General features: G+C 38.6%; 1 protein-coding gene across 5 annotated transcripts in view; it reads left to right on the top strand.

Annotated features, from left to right (window-relative positions):
* The window catches only part of LOC135699068 (uncharacterized protein F09G8.5), an 85,570-nt gene extending 68,480 nt beyond the window's left edge, over positions 1 to 17,090 (top strand). For 2 of the 5 annotated variants that reach the window (XM_065219253.1, XM_065219243.1), the window contains 5 exons: positions 3,632 to 3,730; positions 4,152 to 4,241; positions 15,257 to 15,582; positions 15,644 to 15,737; positions 15,791 to 17,090. In XM_065219253.1, the coding sequence (XP_065075325.1) occupies positions 3,632 to 3,730; positions 4,152 to 4,241; positions 15,257 to 15,582; positions 15,644 to 15,737; positions 15,791 to 15,901 (720 nt within the window). In that variant the 3' untranslated portion in view covers positions 15,902 to 17,090. The remainder of the gene's footprint in view (positions 1 to 3,631; positions 3,731 to 4,151; positions 4,242 to 15,256; positions 15,583 to 15,643; positions 15,738 to 15,790) is intronic. The other 3 variants (XM_065219269.1, XM_065219246.1, XM_065219261.1) reach the window with 2 other exon arrangements.
* The last annotated feature ends 2,150 nt before the right edge of the window (positions 17,091 to 19,240 follow it).

The following is a 19,240-nucleotide window of genomic DNA, read 5'->3' as shown; positions in this document are numbered from 1 at the left end:
ATCCTACTCACATGCCAAAAAATCAGACCGACTGGTTGAAAACCCACCGACAAAAAGCGGTGGGTGCAACTCAGTGGGTAACGCGTTCTTCGGGGGAAAGCTGTAGTCGGATTGACAACATTACCCAGGCTACGCCACGCAGCTGTGTCCATGTTTCAGCTGATAGTCGTTTGTGGATATGACTCGTGGAGGCGTAAGGTAGAAACTTGTGAGAACCGGAGCTAGGAATCACTTTCCTTCCAGGTTGTCAACCCATCATTTTGTAGCCCTACAGTGCACAGTTGTTTAAAAGCGCTAAAACGTACGTTTTATTATTTACGTGAAAACGTATAAATTTTGGCATACAGTATTGAAGAAGTTTGTTTTCATGATTAGCTCCTTCGTTTGAACATATCTTTTGACGTAGGACTACGTCTGTGATTTCTATATGGGGCTACACTTTGTGAAAACCGAAAATGGAACATGTAACAAAACTATGAAAGAATTTGAACGTTAATAACTCAGCTGTCCCTGGGCCAATTTCAATAATTTTATCACCAAGCGATTAGAAATATTTCTACGCATTTGTTAAATTTAGAACTTTATCATTTTTCAAATTGTTTTTTTTTTGTTTTAAAATTGAGATGGCAAAATTGTGTCTTCTGCAGAGTTTTAGATAATATTTAAAAAAAAAAGCATTTTTGTACAACTTTTGAAATATTTAAGTTTTTTGTATAGTGGCTCCTAAAAATCAATGTTTTGTCAAAAACTTTTCTAGTAGCACTTTTCTGTCAAACAAACCTTTGGAAACTTTTTGGAATCATAATTACGTCATTTTGTATTTGTTTTCATCCTTTATATTTTATGAGGTATTCCTGGTTTTGGCCCAAAAATAGCACTTTGTCTAAGACCAACAACTCAAAGATGGGTGAAATTTGGCAACCAAAACTAGCTGCATTTGTATATAATCATTAGTATTCAATAGTTTTCTCCATCGATATACTAATTGTGTAAGTATAAGAAAATGTATGGGAAACCGATAGAAAATATTGAATTTTTAACACAAAAATCTCAAAGTTGCACTAAGTCACCCATATTTGAGATTGGCCAAACCATACAAAACAGGTTTCCTAAAGTGGTTCGACTGTGTGTGCAGAAAGTTATTTAGCATTTTGTGGCCCCCAAACTCGCAACCTCGCTGATCTGATAAACGGCTGTAGGTATGCGAAAAGCACTTGGCCAAATGGTTAATACATTTTACACAGTAATCGCACTGATTTGCGGTCTTCGATAAAGTTGTTCGTTCCTCAAATATATAGTGGCGCCGGTGGTGTAGTGGTAAGTGGTGATCACCTCTCACCTCAACAGGCCTGGCTTCAATCCCAGTCGGTGCCGCCGGGATGTTCAGAGGCATAGCATCTCTGATCACGCCTATAACTATAAATAACTCATGCAATATAAAAGGTAGAAACCTACTTTCCAATACTTAAATATAATATTTATGATACAAACAAGTTTGCAGAAGAAATTTATGACGGGAAATTGGTACCAGAAAAGTGTTTAACAAAACATTGATTTTTAGAAGTCCTCATACAAAAACCTTACAACCTTCATAAAAAAAAACTATAAAAGATAGAGAGTTGATGTCTTCCACAAGAATGCTTGTTTTAATAACTATTATACAAAACTTTGCCAAATATACCATTTTGCTATCTCGATTTAAAAAACTACGAGGTTGTTTCCAAGACACGACCGTAGACGTGACGTAGGATTACGTGCTAGGTATCAATATTCGGCAACTGTTTTAGGGAAAGCACTTTTCCCATCATGGGAAATGTAACAAAACTATTCATTTGCTTTTCAAAAATTCTAAAATAACTCAAATTTGACTAATCTTTGAACTTAGATTGGTAATGCAGAACAAATTTGTCTAAGATCGCAAATCGATTTGACATCTGGGAGAAAAAAGTTAATATTATTTCACTTTAGGTCAAGTGTTCCGTGCATACCTACAGGCATCTATATGAGCTTGTATACCTATAGGTATGTGTGGAGCACATGGTCTATAGTAACATGATATAAAAAAAATTTCTAGAAGTCGAATCAATTTACAGTTTTCGTCAAAGTTGTTTCGCTCCGAGGTTTTGTCAAAAATGAATACTTTACCGGTTGTAAAGTTCTGCCTTGTTGCAGCAGGGTGAATCAGTTTCATTGAAGACCTTTGGAAGACAAAACGACCAGATGGCAATGGACTGGCAAATCCACGAACCCTCGTCCAGTCAACAAATCCTTTGATTCCCTTAGGCTGCCCCCCCCCCAACCCAGTATATAATATAATGTTTTAATATATATGAATTACAGTAATGTTTCACCATATGTTCAGAAATGTGCAGACATTTGGCGTTCAATGATGTTTTCAAATACACAAAAATGGGATGTGTGGAGAAAACTCCATTAAGAATTTGCCAAATTTAAGAGAATCATGTAAATTTAGTTTAAATAGATAAAATCAGATACGATCTCACCAAGTTAGTTCAAATGAATCTACAGGAAGCATCCGTGCAATTGTTACATTGTAGTTCCAATAAAAGACGGTTCGCTTGATGGGGATCGACATAAACTAGTCCCGTCCTGTGTAGAACCAATTTGAAGTGTCCAATCGTCGAAAATGTTACCCAGATTAATAGCCAAATTAGCATAAAAAACTCCGAGAAAAAAAACGAACGTGTAATTAAAACGTTCAATTTGAGCACATAAACCAAATTTAATTAATTTTCATCATCTATTAAACTGTCCTTACCAACGGCAACGAAACAAAAAAATGACTGGATTATTCGGGTGATTCGATTATCCGTAGTGAATTTTTTTTCCAAGCCTCCGGATAATCGAGTCCGATCAGCACCAACTTTGTCGAAGACCGCAAATCAATTCGACTTTTGTGCAAAAAGTTATTATTTTTTTACTTTTCGCCTAGTGCTCAGGGCATACCTACAGGCGTAGGTTGTTGTGCTGTATAGTTTTCCCAATCTTGTCTCAGGTTGGAGCAAAATTGAGTAATGTTTGATTTTTTTTAAAGCAAATGAAAAGTTTCTTTCTTTCGATTCCCATACATTTTCGGATACAAACCTTAAAGTTCTCCCACAAATACAGATCGAAATCAAATTTGTTGAAATTTGCCGCAGTTTTTGGGGATACAGATCGAAAGAGCAGTGATGAGAAGAGCAGGAGGTTGTAAAGTTGATCCACCCTAACAAACATATCATGTTAGACGATGAATGATGATCCCCACCTCACTCAATGATTAACTTCGCCCCAGTTATATGATATCAATCACCTGTACGTTCTGTTCAACCCCGATGACAAACGAAATGAATGAAGTGACAGATAGTGAATCGAATCAATTCTCCCGTTGCTTTGATTGCTTCAATATCGTTGATAGCTTGCATAATAGGGAAAATACAGCGCTTGCCGCTTGACCGATTGCAAGAGTGGTGCTCCACTTACCTACAAGCTCAATTCAGATACCTACATTACCTAACAAGAAAAAAAAATGTTATGCAATTTTAATAGTACGATACCCCCTTCGCTTTCCTGGTTTTAATTTTTTTTTATTATTTGTTTCTTCCTTCGTATCACCTCTTTCCCTCTACAGCGAAGTCCTCTGAATCGGGATAGTTATTCCCCTCCAGCACAACCCTCGCACGCATCGCACTACTCCAGCAATCACCGTGGTTCCTATCACCAGTACGATGTAAGAGCACATGCTACAGTTTGTTTACATATGATCTGATTGATTTTACAAACCAACGATGTTCCAATTCAATTTTACTTTCAACACAATAACCACAATGAAATTAAATAGTTATATTATATTAAGAGGCACACTAGCTCCTGTCCTGTCCTGTCCATGAACAATTTCTCTACTGTCAAGAAAATTCAAAATTTAGTAATAATTGCAATTAAAATCGAGTTATCGGCAGGCTTTTCGTCGTAAGTTATAATTATATGAAAATGAATTAGATAGGTAAATGTTTTTTTCTTGTCATAGTTAAAGAGTACTGCTGAGCATTATTGTCTTTGAACGCAATTTTCACTAAAATTCATTTTGAATTTCCTGCATTTCTCAAACTGGTGATGTTCTTGTCAATTCCACTGTTTTTTTATTTTAACAGAGGTCACCCGGTTCCGATCAAGACAGCCCAGTTTCTGGTTATAGGGAACGTGTACCGATAGCACCGAGTATTTCTACACATTCTATGAAGGTTAGTACCCGTTTTTGTTTACGAATGTATTTTGAAATTTATGCAATTGAATCTGTAACCATGACAGATAAGCGTATATTATCAACGATATGCAGCGTCAATGGTGGATATAACAGTGGACTGGACACTGATGACGTCAGAGAAACACGTATATAAAAAAACATACGCATGACTGCCATGGATACAAATCCAATAAAGTTAAATTGAAAAGTATCGACTCGTTCTTTTAACTTTTACATGTAAATGTCTTTACATAATTATTTATTAAATTGATATGGCTTCAAACATCCTAGATTATCCCTCTATTCTCAACATGCATCCACTGCGAACAGTACAGGTATACCTCGATATAACGTAACTGTCACTTTTGACTTCCACCGCCGATTTCTCGCAAACGATCATTTAATCAAGCAAAGTAATGATTCCATCGGAAAGTCGAGACAAACCTCCATCCATTGTTGATTTATATGTTTGAATTGTTATTTGAGAGACATGGACGATGACGGTCAAAAGCGACAGTTACGTAATATCGAGGTATACCTGTAATTATTTTATTGTGGTGACGAGGGCATTCCGAAAATTCTGGATTATTTTTTGCCGAATCGGTATACTAATCTTTTTTCGCTAGCTCAGCCGCAGTGATGGAAAAGTTCGCGAAAACTCACTATGACTCGCGAACTTTTCCCTTGGTGAACTTCGTGAAATATCGCGAACTTTTCCAACACTGCTCAGCCGTAAAGGCGCAGCTACAAAGTAAGACCATGCTGGAGGTAGCTGGGTTCGATTCCCGGTCCGGTCTAGGAATTTTTCTGGATGGAAAATTTCTTGACTTCTCTGGGCATATAAAGGGTGATACGGTCAAAATTTGGTCAATATCAACTTGACGTATTTCTTTCAATTTTGCATATAAAAAACCTGTACACTCCTCATTTTGAAGGTGTGTGTGTGTAGAATGTTGCTCCTATTTTGATTTTGGAATTCACTCTTCAGTTGTCAAAATGCCGTCCAAGCAAGAAGAGCAGCGTATCAAAATTTTGCTCGCGCATCGCGAAAATCCGAGCTACTCGCACGCAAAGTTGGCAAAATCGCTAAAAGTTGCCAAATCAACCGTTACAAATGTTATTAAAGTGTTTGGGGAACGTTTGTCGACAGCCAGGAAGTCTGGATCGGGGGGAAATCGAAAACCGGAAGCCGCTGAGACGACAAAGAGAGTTGCCGGTAGTTTCAAGCGAAACCCTAACCTCTCTCTCCGAGATGCCGCAAATAAGCTGGGTGTATCGTCTACAACCGTGCATCGAGCCAAAAAACGAGCCGGACTATCGACTTACAAGAAGGTAGTGACTCCAAATCGCGATGATAAACAAAATACGACGGCCAAAGCGCGATCCCGGAGGCTGTACACGACGATGCTGACGAAGTTTGACTGCGTGGTAATGGACGACGAAACCTACGTCAAAGCCGACTACAAGCAGCTTCCGGGACAGGAGTTTTATACGGCAAAAGGAAGGGGAAAGGTAGCAGATGTTTTCAAGCACATGAAACTGTCAAAGTTCGCAAAGAAATATCTGGTTTGGCAAGCCATCTGTACCTGTGGCTTGAAAAGCAGCATTTTCATAGCTTCCGGGACTGACAACTAAGAAATTTACGTGAAAGAGTGTTTGAATAAACGTCTGCTGCCTTTCCTGAAGAAACACGGTTGTTCCGTACTGTTTTGGCCGGATTTGGCATCTTGCCATTACGGTAAAAAGGCCATGGAGTGGTACGCCGTCAACAACGTGCAGGTGGTTCCCAAGGACAAGAACCCTCCCAACACGCCAGAGCTCCGCCCAATTGAGAAATACTGGGCTATTGTCAAGCGGAACCTAAAGAAGACCAAAAAAACTGCTAAGGGCGAGCAGCAGTTCAAGGCAAACTGGCTTTCTGCGGCGAAGAAGGTGGACAAGGTGGCTGTACAAAATCTGATGGCAGGGGTCAAGCGTAAGGCCCGGCAATTCGGATTTGGAAAAGCGGAAGCCTAACTGAATATTTTTCCTGAATTTTAGACTAATTGAACTTGAAAAAGAAATTTAATTTGATTTTTTAAATAAACGATTTCACCGATTTACACGCGTTTTCCCTTGACCAAATTTTGACCGTATCACCCTTTAGTATGATTGTACTTACCACACAAATATATTAATGCAAACATGGCACAGGCATCGAAAGCTCTCAATTAATAACTGTGGAAGTGCATCCCAAACACTAAGTTGAGAGCACGCAATAAGCTAATATGCGATAACCAATAAGCTTGAAATACGAGGAAGAAGAAGAAGAAGGTGGTCAAATTTCAAGTTGTTGTCAGGCCTTCGGAAAGTTTTGTTCAAATAATTAACAACAGAATCCGTCGTTACTGGAAAATGTACCGACTTCGTTTTAAATTTGGGTCCCGTGGAATCAGTATCATTTAATACTGCTTGGAGTATGCATACCACCATGTCAAATTTTGCCCAATTTGCTATAAAGTGACTGATATTGACGGTTAAATTGCAATTGCTTGAGCACAAACAACAAATTCAAGAGTAAAAGTGACTTTCTCTGCCTCAAGTGTGTTGGTAATTATTCCGTTGCTAATCGGCCAAAGCATTTATTGAAAGCGTTTGAACCATTCACGAGAAGGGACTCTCAGCAGAAGCACATGCAAATAGCAAAAAAAAAGTGTATGGTATGATGCAATGTTACTCAAGGGCGTTTGCTATATGTGCGTGCCTAGACAATCGTATGGCTAGACGTACTTTTGGCAAGTAAACATCAATAATTTGTTGCTTTCGTTTGGATCAATTCATTGTGTTTCTTTTTGGCATGACAAGGTGAGGAAAGCAATTACTTCCTTTATATGGACATTTTTGAATTGGAGGCAACATTTGATGAACTGTCCTAACATTTGTTGCAAGTAATATTATTCATGAGACATTTGAATAACTTTCTTGATACATTCACAAATAATTGCTTTTTCTGGTATTGTCAAATAGTGAATTCATCTCACGTGCGACAAAAACTCGTAGGTATGCTGGGAATATTTCTTCACTCACTTCTCGAATTGATTCCTTGCTCATTCGAGTGCACGAATTATCATAGAGTTGGTTTAGCTTTTGCGTGTTAAGGTTCTTGATTGTAATTTGTATTTCCTTTAGTCTGAGCAGGGGGAAATATATTCCTCTCAGCCAAGAGTGTTAAAGTGACTATAACAAATCTCACGTCACTTTTCAAATCGACCAATGTAACAAATGTAAACAAACCGAGTTAAGCGATACAAACTGTTGCTCTTCTATCATTGTATGTCATACAAAAACATCCATACAAATTCACTTTCATTTATTTAAGATAATCATAGGTAAAAAATTGTCCAATGTACAGTTTGAAATGATGGGTATATGATTGTTACTTCGGTCATTCGGACTGCCTAACATGATTGGTGCTCATTTTTCAAAGGCGGGGCCAATCTAAAGTTAGGTACTACACAGCAAAAAAATAATTTTAATATCACGTCAAAGTGGATGCACTACAATCATGTCGAAAATATGGTGTAATATTACTTGCCAAAAAGGACAAAATTATCATTAATACAATGCATGAACTGACATTACGCTGCTTTTACTGCATTTGTTTATTTATGTGGTCATAAAAATTACATGAAATTTTCGACATGATTGTAGTGCATCCACTTTGATGTGATATCAAAATTATTTTTTTGCTGTGTATACTCTGAAATCTGTGAAAGGGAATCTAGTATCATGTAGACAAAACGTCCAATGTAACACTCATTGATTATGTCATTGAGAAAAATCGTCCAATGTAACATGTCCGATGTACAACTCTACTTGTCAAAACGTCCTATGTGGTTTTTTCTATGTTGTAGCATGAAATTCAAAGTAAAATTGTGATTTTACCGTTTCTTCTGAATTTTCAACTTTATTATACACTGGCTACATTAAAAATAGTATTGCAAAATGTATTGTTTTTAAATAGTTAAATTAATAATCTGTCGAACTTCAACTTCGATTTTCTCAAAATGGTGGATATGTTACATTGGTCTATTTGAAAAGTGACGCGAGAAATGAGTCTGAGTAGATTATAAATCATCAATAGTTTTTAGCGTGTTGTGTTGGTAATACTGCATAGGGCCGATGCATTAATTATGTCACGCTAAATCGAGCAAAAAATTACCCCCTCCCCCCCCTATCGCACGTTTTTCCTATACCTAATGCATTGCTTGTCACAAAATCTTAGACCCCCCTCCCCCCTTAGAGCGTGACATAATATATGCATCAACCAATATGTTAAGTTTTAGCTCTAAATAAATATTCCGTGTGAAATCCCAAGGTAATAACTGAAGATAATAGATGGAACTGGGCTAGTAAAGTGAAGTAACTTTAGTTCACTTTAAGAGTTCATTTAAATAGTTTTCATCAAGAAGGTTCGTCCCCGCTTTGACCCTGAAGATGCTCATCTTCGTTTCTTCATCCATCGCCAAAAATGGCAAAACGAAAAAAATAACAAATTTGCGATTTATACAGACTTACCCGGGAGCGCTTCGGTTCCCCTTGATGGCGCCATTGTCGTGATTTCCGTGATTTCCACGATCTCCGCCATTTGGAAATGGACCGTAATCCCTGCGCAGCATTTTTTTAGCACAAAACTTCACACTTCAAGATCGTTTTCAAAAATGCCCCGATGAACCGTGGGCAAGCTGTCCAGGCCCTTCTCTCGATAACGCGGAAACAAGGAAGAGTGAGAGAGAAATACGAGGACAACCCTGTGACAGTGGGAAAATCAAAACAAAGCCTCTCGTTCAGAGACTTTCTCGGCTCTATTTTTCTCTCACTCTCCCTTGTTTCCGCGTTTGAAAACGATCTTGAAGTGTGAAGTTTTGTGCTAAAAAAAAAAAATGCTGCGCAGGGATTACGGTCCATTTCCAAATGGCGGAGATCGTGGAAATCACGGAAATCACGACAATGGCGCCGTCAAGGGGAACCGAAGCGCTCCCGGGTAAGTCTGTATAAATCGCAAATTTGTTATTTTTTTCGTTTGGCCATTTTTGCCATTTTTGGCGATGGATGAAGAAACGAAGATGAGCATCTTCAGGATTAAAGCGGGGATGTACCTTCTTGATATCTTGGAAGCAACCGTGTCTTCACCCAACAACCCAAGCGCAGAGGTTGTCCCATATTCGAACGCTATCCAAAGATTGGTGGATCATTTCGGATCACGGGACTTTTGTTTGCTTCAGCGCCAGAAACTCCGTTCCCTGACCCAAAGCGCTAACGAATCGCATTTCAAATACGTGCAACGCGTTATTAACTCTGCAAAACTGTGCAATATCGCTGGAGATCATTTTTTTGGAAAACGTTGCAGATGTCATGAATTGGGTTGGAAAATTCTTCGGAAAAGACGAGAGTTACTGGAGAAAGTTTGAGCTTTTGAGATCGGTAATTTGAATGAGGAGTTATTCGCCAAGTCCCGTCATCCTCATCAGGCTCAGGTTGCAGTTGTTTCTACTGGTCACCCGTCGGTATCTATTCGAGATCATAATCCTCGTTTAGAGAATGGTCGTGCTAGAGTAGCCTACCAACCCACGAATACATACATAAGTCAGGACAGATTGCCAAACAATCAACAGCTAGGTGGAAATCGGGATCTGTTTCGCAGAGATGGAGCCTTGAACAGAAGGCAAAATCCTTGCTGGCGTTGTCTCAGTAGATTTCACCCACTTTCCAACTGCCCAATATCGGAGAAGGTTTGTCGAGATTTCCCACACAAGTGACACATCGCACGAGTATGCACTGCATCAAGAGTTCCATAGAAACGCTAGCAACGCTAGGGCTGAAGTATGGGCGTTGAGGCTTCAACCTTTCGATTTTACAATGAAGCGAGTTCCGGGTCATTTAAATGTGGCGGATGCCCTATCTAGGCTGATCGACAAGGCACAAATAGATGCGCCCTTCGATGAGAGTGACTAGAAACACGTACTATATGCTCTCGATGCAGGTTTTTGGAGTGACATTGAAATAGCTTCAGAAAATGACAATGAACTCTCTTCAGTTGACAAGCGATGATATCTAACAAGTGCGCCAATATGAACCACATAAACTCGACTTTCGCTGCCTGGCATCGACAGTGTTCAAAAACCATAAAATAGTACTTCAAAAAACTGACGTAACAGCGCCTTTGAATCAACACACCAGGGACATTTGGGCATAGCTGCAATTAAACGCATTATTCGCGAATACTTTTGGTGGCCATCCCTCTTAGCGGTCAGTCGAACGGAGCCGTAGAGCGTCAGAATCAAGGAATTCTGAAAGCTTTAGCTGGTAGCAAGCAGGATGGAACCAACTGGAGGGCTGATCTTCATAGGTATGCTCACGTCCACAACACAATTAAGCCCCATTCCAGACTCGGTATCGCACCCTTCGAGCTCATCGTTGGGTTGGAAGTACCGGGGAACATTTCCGGCCCTTTGAGAGTCAAAGTCTGACAATGAACTGGATCGTCACAACGTTAAGGAACATGACATTCTATCGAAATTTGTGAGCAAGGGCTACGTGGACAACCGTAGAGGAGCTAAGCCTTCTGATATCAAGGCAGGTGACAGGGTCGTAGTTGCGGTCGCAAAATCAAACAAAACTGATCCATTATTTTCGAAGAAGAGGTACACGGGTTTTTGGATGGTACACCCAATCGGGGGATGTAAGATTCGCTTACAATTATGTGGGATTCATCATCAGAGGATGTTAGTGGAGACCGCATGAACCGAGGATGCGATATACCTAGCTGTGGTCCAATGCAAGAAAATTGGAGACCGAAAAATGTAGAGTGTATTAGTTATGTAGAGTGTATTAGTTATTTATTAATTAGTTATGTCGAAAAAAATAGGAACCAGATTGTCGACTGGACTTGATCCACGAACATTGCGATTATCAGACCTGTGATTTCTCCACTGCTCTCTCCATGCTCCTGAATATGGATAGCCTAAAAGCAAACATGAAGCGTTCATTTTCTCGCACACTCGACTTCGTATGCTTTTTCTGCTGGAGAGATTCGAGGCAAGTGTGTGCGTCGTTCTACAATGTTCTACAATGTGCGTCGTTCTACAATGTTCTACAATGTGCTTACTGGTATAGTCGAAAGCGTAGATAGAACACGAAATAAAAAAGACAAAAAACCATTAGGTACATCGCCAGCATGGTCAATTTATAACATTCGTTGCGTTGTTCATGAACAGAGGATGATAGGAAACGGAACTAACATTCATTGTAATAGATTTTTGGTTTGCGTGTAGAAGTTTCATTTTATGTTGAGAAATATCAAAAGAAACGGTAGCCGGTGGAGTAGTGATAAGCGTGACTGCTTCCTCACCCCAATGGTTCTGGGTTCAATTCCAGCCAAGGTCGGTGGGATTTTTCTGAGGCATAAAAATCTCTGGTCACGACTTCCTTCAGATGGGAAGTAAAGCCGTTGGTCCCGTTGAAGTTGCTTTAAAACAGTTAAATTGAATGGCGCAAATTTTACCGAATAGATCAGCTGTTGAGAATTCGGTAAAAACTACCGAAATCGGCGATAATTTCTTAGTGTGAATAGAGCAGCAATTTTTTAAAAGTCTCTGCAAAGTTTTTAGGCCTTTTTAATTCAATTTTTTGCGTCTTAGAACCAATTTGACGTTATGAATGCTTAGTTTTATTAGCGGATTTCATCGTTTTATGAGCGGCATTCAGGTCGTTCAGCCATTTTGAATGTCCAGAGCTATTTTGATATTTGTTGTTGTTTTTTTTATGTTTTGAATGCTATTTCAAGAAGTTTTAGACCATTTTGGCGTTTGAATGTTATTTTGGTATTTTTATATATATTTTTATATGCGAAGTGCAACCTCAAAAGCACCTACAGATCCAACTGGCCTGGGGTTAATTTCTCAGTATATATGGGACAGTGCGCCCAGTAACGCTTGGTAGATTACCTTTTCGTGGTGCGTCACTGGTATTAAGGTCTACTACTTCACGAACTACTTCAAACTAGGGGAACAGAATTGTTTTGTAATCAAAGGAACACATCTTAGTCCTTTTTTACTTTGTATGCTTTGTTGAAAGTGACAAGACTAGGTTTTGTCCACCGAGAATGATCTTGGAACAAGGAAAAAATAAGTTAGGTAGTTATTTTTCATCTACGTGATTCCTAATCTTATATTCACTGTTCTCTAGTTGGAACTGGATTCTGATGCATGGTCATTATCGGTGTTATTGCTTGATTTTATGGCTAAGGAATCCGTTTTTGCCTGCAAAAGGGGCGCACCTTTGGAGGGTGTTCCAATACTCCAAAGGGTATAAAGAGCGGGACCTTACAATTAAAGTCAGATCCTTGCGATAAAGGTAAGAATGACAACTCTATCAAAACCGATTACTTCTTCATTTCTCAGTAGTGATGGAGTAATACCATAGAGGTAACTCTAAGACCAGAAGGTCCCGAAGGTACTATCTTCGGTCCCAAGCATATCGATGCACCCCTCGAAACATAGAAAAATCCACGAACCCCTCATTTTATCTGTCAAACTTGCATAGCGAATCAAGACAAACATAGTGTAGTTTTAGAATTTCTACTAGAATGGGGTACGCTTATAGATGTACTTGGGACCAATGGGCTGGTCAAGTAGTGAGCCAATTTTAAATTGTTAGTTTTTAACCGGTGGTAATACAACATGTACTAAACTAAGGACACGGTGTATTCCACAATAGATCAAATAACTCAAGCGTAACTATTCAAATCGACGTATCTGATTTTGTAAACAATCACTTCAATCGACGATTTGTGGCAACTGCTAGCTCAATCACAGAAACTAACAACACCAGCTACTAGGGGAAAGATTCCCCTACCTGATGATGGTGTTTGTTTGCGTGGGTGAGTTAGCAGTAAAGACATATCGGGCCTTATTACGGGTGTCACTACACGGTGATAAGGAAGTGATACTCAGAATAAGAGCCGTGATTGCCGTGCAAATCAAATGGGAATCACTTCACCGTGACGACAAGTGACAACTTTTCACCGTGAAGTGACATCCGTAATAATTCCCCATCTTCATTACGATTCCTACCACTAGAACTTTACCATGCAGCAATATTTTCAGATTTTTTTTTCTAGAGCATATATAACCTAGGGTAGGGAGGGTGAACCAGTACACGCAAAGCAAAAATCTATTACAATGAATGTTAGTTCCGTTTCCTATCATCCTCTGTTCATGAACATCGCAGCGAATGTTAGAAGTTGACCTTACAGGCGATGTAATGGTTTTTTGTCTTTTTCATTTCGTGTTCTATCTACGCTTTCGACTATACCAGTAAGCTTGTAGAACGACGCACATTGTAGAACATTGTAGAACGACGCAAACACTTGCCTCGAATCTCTCCAGCAGAAAAAGCATACGAAGTCGAGTATGCGAGAAAATGAGCGCTTCATGTTTACTTTTAGGCTATCCATATTCAGGAGCATGGAGAGAGCAGTGGAGAAAGCACAGGTCTGATAATCGCAATGTTCGTGGATCAAGTCCAGTCGGCAATCTGGTTCCTATTTTGTTTCGACATAACTAATTTACCTCACTAATACACTCTACATTTTTCGGTCTCCAATTTTCTTGCATTGGACCGCAGCTAGGTATATCGCATCCTCGGTTCATGCTGTCTCCACTAACATCCTCTGATGATGAATCTCACATAATTGTAAGCGAATCTTACATCCCCCGGTTGGGTGTAGTGGAGGTACTAAGCCAATTTATTAATTAAACAATAAATATACGATGTACACACAATTGTTATACGTCAATCTATAGCTTTAAACCTCTTTTTTGATAGAAAAATATTACACTGTAATAAAATTGCATATAATTTTAGAAAACTCATCCTCCATTATAGGAACACTGTTCCAGTAGTTGTGGTAGTTGCTAACTTTGGTTCCTATAATAGTGGAATGCGTTGGTTTCTTATGGGTTCCACTATTATAGGAACACTACTGCAACTATAGGTGCAAAGGAATGAAAATCTTAAAGAAAATTAACGATTTTCCGTAATTTTTGGGCTAATTTTCAGTTTGAAATATGCAAATATGCTTTATTTTAGGACAGCTACCGATGAAAAATAATCTTATCCGGGTCCTCCTCACTATTTCGGCTGGATCAGGTATTTTTTCTATTGGAAAAAGAACAAACGATTACATGAATTATTTATGATGCTATGGATATGGTTAAATAATAACTTTATTTTATGAAATTGGTTTTCTTCGTTAAAAACATCTTAGTTTGATAACACTGTAATAAAAATAATGTAAATTTAGGTGACCTTAGATATACTCAAGCGTCAATTTTGACAAATTAATAATTCATAAAAGATGTGGAATTCAGCTCAATCAACCGTACTTTTCATCGAATAACACAATTTTACATCTTCTTCTGCTAGACTTTTTACGCTTCTTATGCGAGAATTTTGTCGGCTCTCAAGACATAGCGTTCTAGATGCACTTTCAAAGTTATTAATTGAGAGCTTCCGATGCCAACCAATGCATGCATTGTGTGGCAAGCTGGTACTCTGCTCAGGAAAGTCAACAAAAATTTCCAATCCGAAAGATTTCTTCGACCGGACCGGGAATCGAACCCGCCACCTCCAGCTTGGCCATACCATGCCTATACTGGCTGGACTATCTGGGGCCAATTTGACACGACATGTGTATTTACGTTCTTTGCCTTATGTCAATGAATTCCGTCACGTGTAAAATTAGTTACTTTCTAGTTTCTGTTTGTTTAAATTTTTGAATTAATTTAAATAATGAATATGTAGTTATTTAAATTTTTAGTCCTGTTGCGTATGACAGTTTGCTGAAAATAGCGATGAAAATCAGATGAGATCCGATGGTCAAATTTTTTTCACTGGACTTATGAATGATCTAATTCTTAACTTCAAAATACAAATAGAAACTAGAACTTATATTTTATTCTACAATCATAGGAATATTACCAATCGGACTACCAGCGGCAGAATCCACCGGCGCACTACCGTCACAGTCAACTGGATCTTACAGAATGGGAGGAGGGCAATCAAACAGCGCATCAAATCAATAACAATAATGGTCACTCGTCAGGCCACATCAACAACTACCAGCAGCAACAAAGCCAACCGCAACAGCCACACGGCCATTCAAACTATCCCCCGAACCGACGAAGCATTGGTGCAAACAGCGAAAGAGATCTTTATCAATACCGCAATGGCAATGGAAAAGGACCTGATTCGCGTGATGAGTGGGAAGATGTCGACCGTCGGAGAAATGAGAACAAGTATTACCTATCAATGGTTTGTAGAACTGTGGTATACTAGCATATACTTATTTCATTCCAGACGATCGGACTCCAGATTTAACGACAATGCCAGTGTGATATCGAATGCAGTTCTCAATCATTTTGCTGGTGTTCATCGAAGGCCTGTGAATAGAGTGAGTAGATTAGTGACATGGAAAGTAAGCATTTTCTAATCATTCATTTTTAGAACTCCAATTTGCTGTCGGCAACTTTATGTTTGGTGAAAGAGCTGGACTACCCTAGTTTAGAGGTGGTTGAACACGCAGTTCGGTGCCGCATAGATGAATTGGCAGAGTAGTCCTGTTTAGTATATAAATCGGTTTTGTTAGTTTAATGTCTTGCTAACCTTCTAATTGTTCTCGACTCTCAATATACGTCAGCTCAACCTGGGGGCTCAAATATTACAGAACACACTTTTATACTGGATCTTGACCATTAGTCATCTGCTATAACAAATACGTACTGCTGAATTCTATTTTGTTATTTTTTTAATCTTCTCGTTGTTTATCAACATGGTTAAAACAAATTCAATAAAAGCGAGAACGTAAAAACTGAGAACAGGCCTTGAGAAGCAACAAGTGTGCAACAGTTTTCAAATGGTAACAAAATAACTTAAATGATTTGTGATTTATATTAATTGAGAAAAGACTTAACCACATGCCAGCATGAATGAATAGGAGCATGAATAAAACAGCTGAATGATAACGAAACAGAATAATTGTAATCATTAAAAGAAAAAAATAAAACAGCAATGAACAAGAACACAATAATCTGCCAACTTTGTAATAGAAACTAGAAATAGTGTTAGCCGTTCCAGGAAACTAACCTTTGATGTACATCCTACCTTAAAAACATGCTAAATGCGTACTCGAAGTTAAAAATGTACTCTAGTTTTAATTTATGCTCTTTCCGTGATCAACGTTACGAAGATAAACTAAGTTTTAGCTTCTAATGCCTTCTAAGTTCTCTCCCTCATCCCCCAGAAGCTTTAAGATCTATATAATGAATTATTTAGCAATATTTTGCAAGTAAACAGTCCAACATTCAGTACAAATGTAGATGAGAAAAACGGAAAACTATGTGAAGGATTACATTAGTCACACATTTTCACCCAGTTGCACTGATGCCAAGAAATGAGTGACGATAAGAAAGTTTTTATGAAAAAATAAAGAGTCGTAGGTACTATGTCAACAGAGGTACCATGGAATAATGAAGGTTTGTGTTCAGGTTTATTTTGGTATGCCTTCATTCAAGTGCTTTTAAATAGCGACATCTGTTCCTCAAATAAAACCAGTCATACGCGATTACGTCCACGAATAATTTGGTTTTTATGTTTCGGCAGCAAGATAAATCCATGAATAGGGTTAATAATAGATTCAAGATAGTAAGAGGGAGGATGGCGTTTTAGAACGTTAACTAATGATGTAGATACGCATGACAAATGCGGAAGCTGTGTAAAACAAGAATTTAATAAATAACTACTAACAGATCTAGCTTTCAATTTTGTATCACATTCAGGACGAACAGCAGTATGGTTTAATGTTGGTAGCAAGATTGCGGACAAGTTTTTCACTGCAGAGCAAGCTGTGAGCTTGTACCAACAATCAATACGAAACTAACGATTTTAAATTGGCTCACTACTTGACTACCCTATTGGTCCCAAGTAAACGATTAACGCACCCCATTCTAGTCGAAATTCTAATACTACACAATGTTTGTTTTGATTCACTATGAGAATTTGACAGATAAAATGAGGGGTTAGTGGATTTTCCTATGTTTCGAGGGGTGAATCGATAAGCTTGGGACCGAAGAGAGTACCAGAGCTGAACCAAAAAGTTGAGCACGTTTCTTCGGGACCTTCTAGTCTTAGAGTTACCTCTATGCTTGTACCGTTGCTGTGTACCTTCTACCTAGTCGATACTGGAACCTGGAACCATCGTTAAAAGAAACATTCAATAATTACGTAAGCAGTTTTTATAGGATTACCCTGAATCTATTGTAACTATACCACCGACAAACCGACATGACACTTAATTCTGACTTATGCCCGAAAATCGTAAACTGTCGATTTAAATGTGATCCGAGTTCGGACAGTTGTCAAAACCATAAGATTTTTTGATCTAGATAAAAATAATTTGTCCATAATAGATCAGACACGAACCAGTTCTTAACTTTTGCATGCGGGTTCATGGCTTAGCTAAATATTTCCTGCGAACACGGAGCCAGATGTCAGTAGTGTGCTTTGGTCAGAAATTTTATTGTTTTTGCTATGTTCATTCATATCGGTTTGTCGGTGACTATACTACTACCATAGAGGTAAAACTAAGACCAGAAGGTCCCGAAGAAACGAGATCAACTTTTTGGCTCAGCTCTGGTACTATCTTCGGTCCCAAGCTAATCGATTCACCCCCGAAACTTAGAAAAATCCACTAACCCCTCATTTTATCTCCCAAACATTCATAGCGAATCAAAACAAACATTGTGTAGTACTAGAACTTTGACTAGAATGGGGTGCGTTAATCGATTTGCTTGGGACCAATAGGCTAGTCAAGTAGTGAGCCAATTTGAAATCGTTAGTTTCGTATTGATTGTTGCTACTACTACCGTGATTGTAAAAATAAATACTGGGATGGGAGGAAGCATCAGGGAATCATTTGACCAGAAACTGGCCGATGGAGTGTTATGACAACCGGAGTCTTGGAGGAAATAAACACTATAATTTTCTTTATCCTACCGATTCAATTGTGGTGGTGTGAATTTTACTCCAACAGTTTCAGGGAGATTGACGCTTAGAAAGTATTACCGACTTCGGTAATTTTTACCGAACTTTCAAAAGCAGAACTGTTCGGTAAAAATCAGGGTTTTCAATTCATTGATTTTAACGCTTCAAAACAAGGAAAATTTTACCATGGCAAGACTCGATTATTTAAACAAGACTGACAGTGTTTTGAAATTAAAATTTAGTCAAACAGCTTTTGAAATGAAGGACAAAGTTCTACCGAACGTTCAGCTGTTGAAAGTTTGGTAAAAATGAACGATGTCGGTAATAATTTCTAAGTGTATAACAAACCATTACGAAGGAAGCTTAATAAGTATTGCGAATTGCGTTATTCGATTTGTTGGATCGTATCTCTTACATTCCTGTAGATAACGTAAGAGAGGGTGGGGTAGGTTAAAATTGTGTTCACCACCATGTATTTGGTGTAAAAAACCTGCTTGACAAGGGGGGGGGGGGGGGATTCAAGTATTTAGGGATAGGGCCTTCAGATGGAATGCGTAATGCTCTCTGCAGAATGATAGTCATCTTAAATTGATATGCATTTGGTATTGGTTCAGCCCCTTAACGCAAATCATTCAAAACGATGATGTAAATAATTCTATCGAACGTCATTTGCTGCTTTGAATAGACAAACGAGGTGGAAGCAAAACCATCGCTAGCAGAGGTGGTACAAACATTGGTAAAGCGTGGAAACCGTAAATTGCCTATTTCCTGGTGTAGGAAGTTTCATTTACCAACTAAGCTGAAACTTGGTAAGTTTCAACTTACCAACTGGCTGTTCATGGCTATTCAATATGAAAATGTAAACAATCGAAGTTAATAATCTAATCTAAAGCATAAGCAAGTCATCATATCCTT

This window comes from Ochlerotatus camptorhynchus, unplaced genomic scaffold, assembly GCF_037179485.1.
Source record: "Ochlerotatus camptorhynchus isolate MF236.1 unplaced genomic scaffold, CSIRO-AGI_Acam_v1.1 ptg000009l, whole genome shotgun sequence".
NCBI lineage: Eukaryota > Metazoa > Arthropoda > Insecta > Diptera > Culicidae > Ochlerotatus > Ochlerotatus camptorhynchus.
The sequence above is the reverse complement of the archived record's forward strand: the minus strand, read 5'-3'. Positions and strand labels throughout refer to the sequence as shown.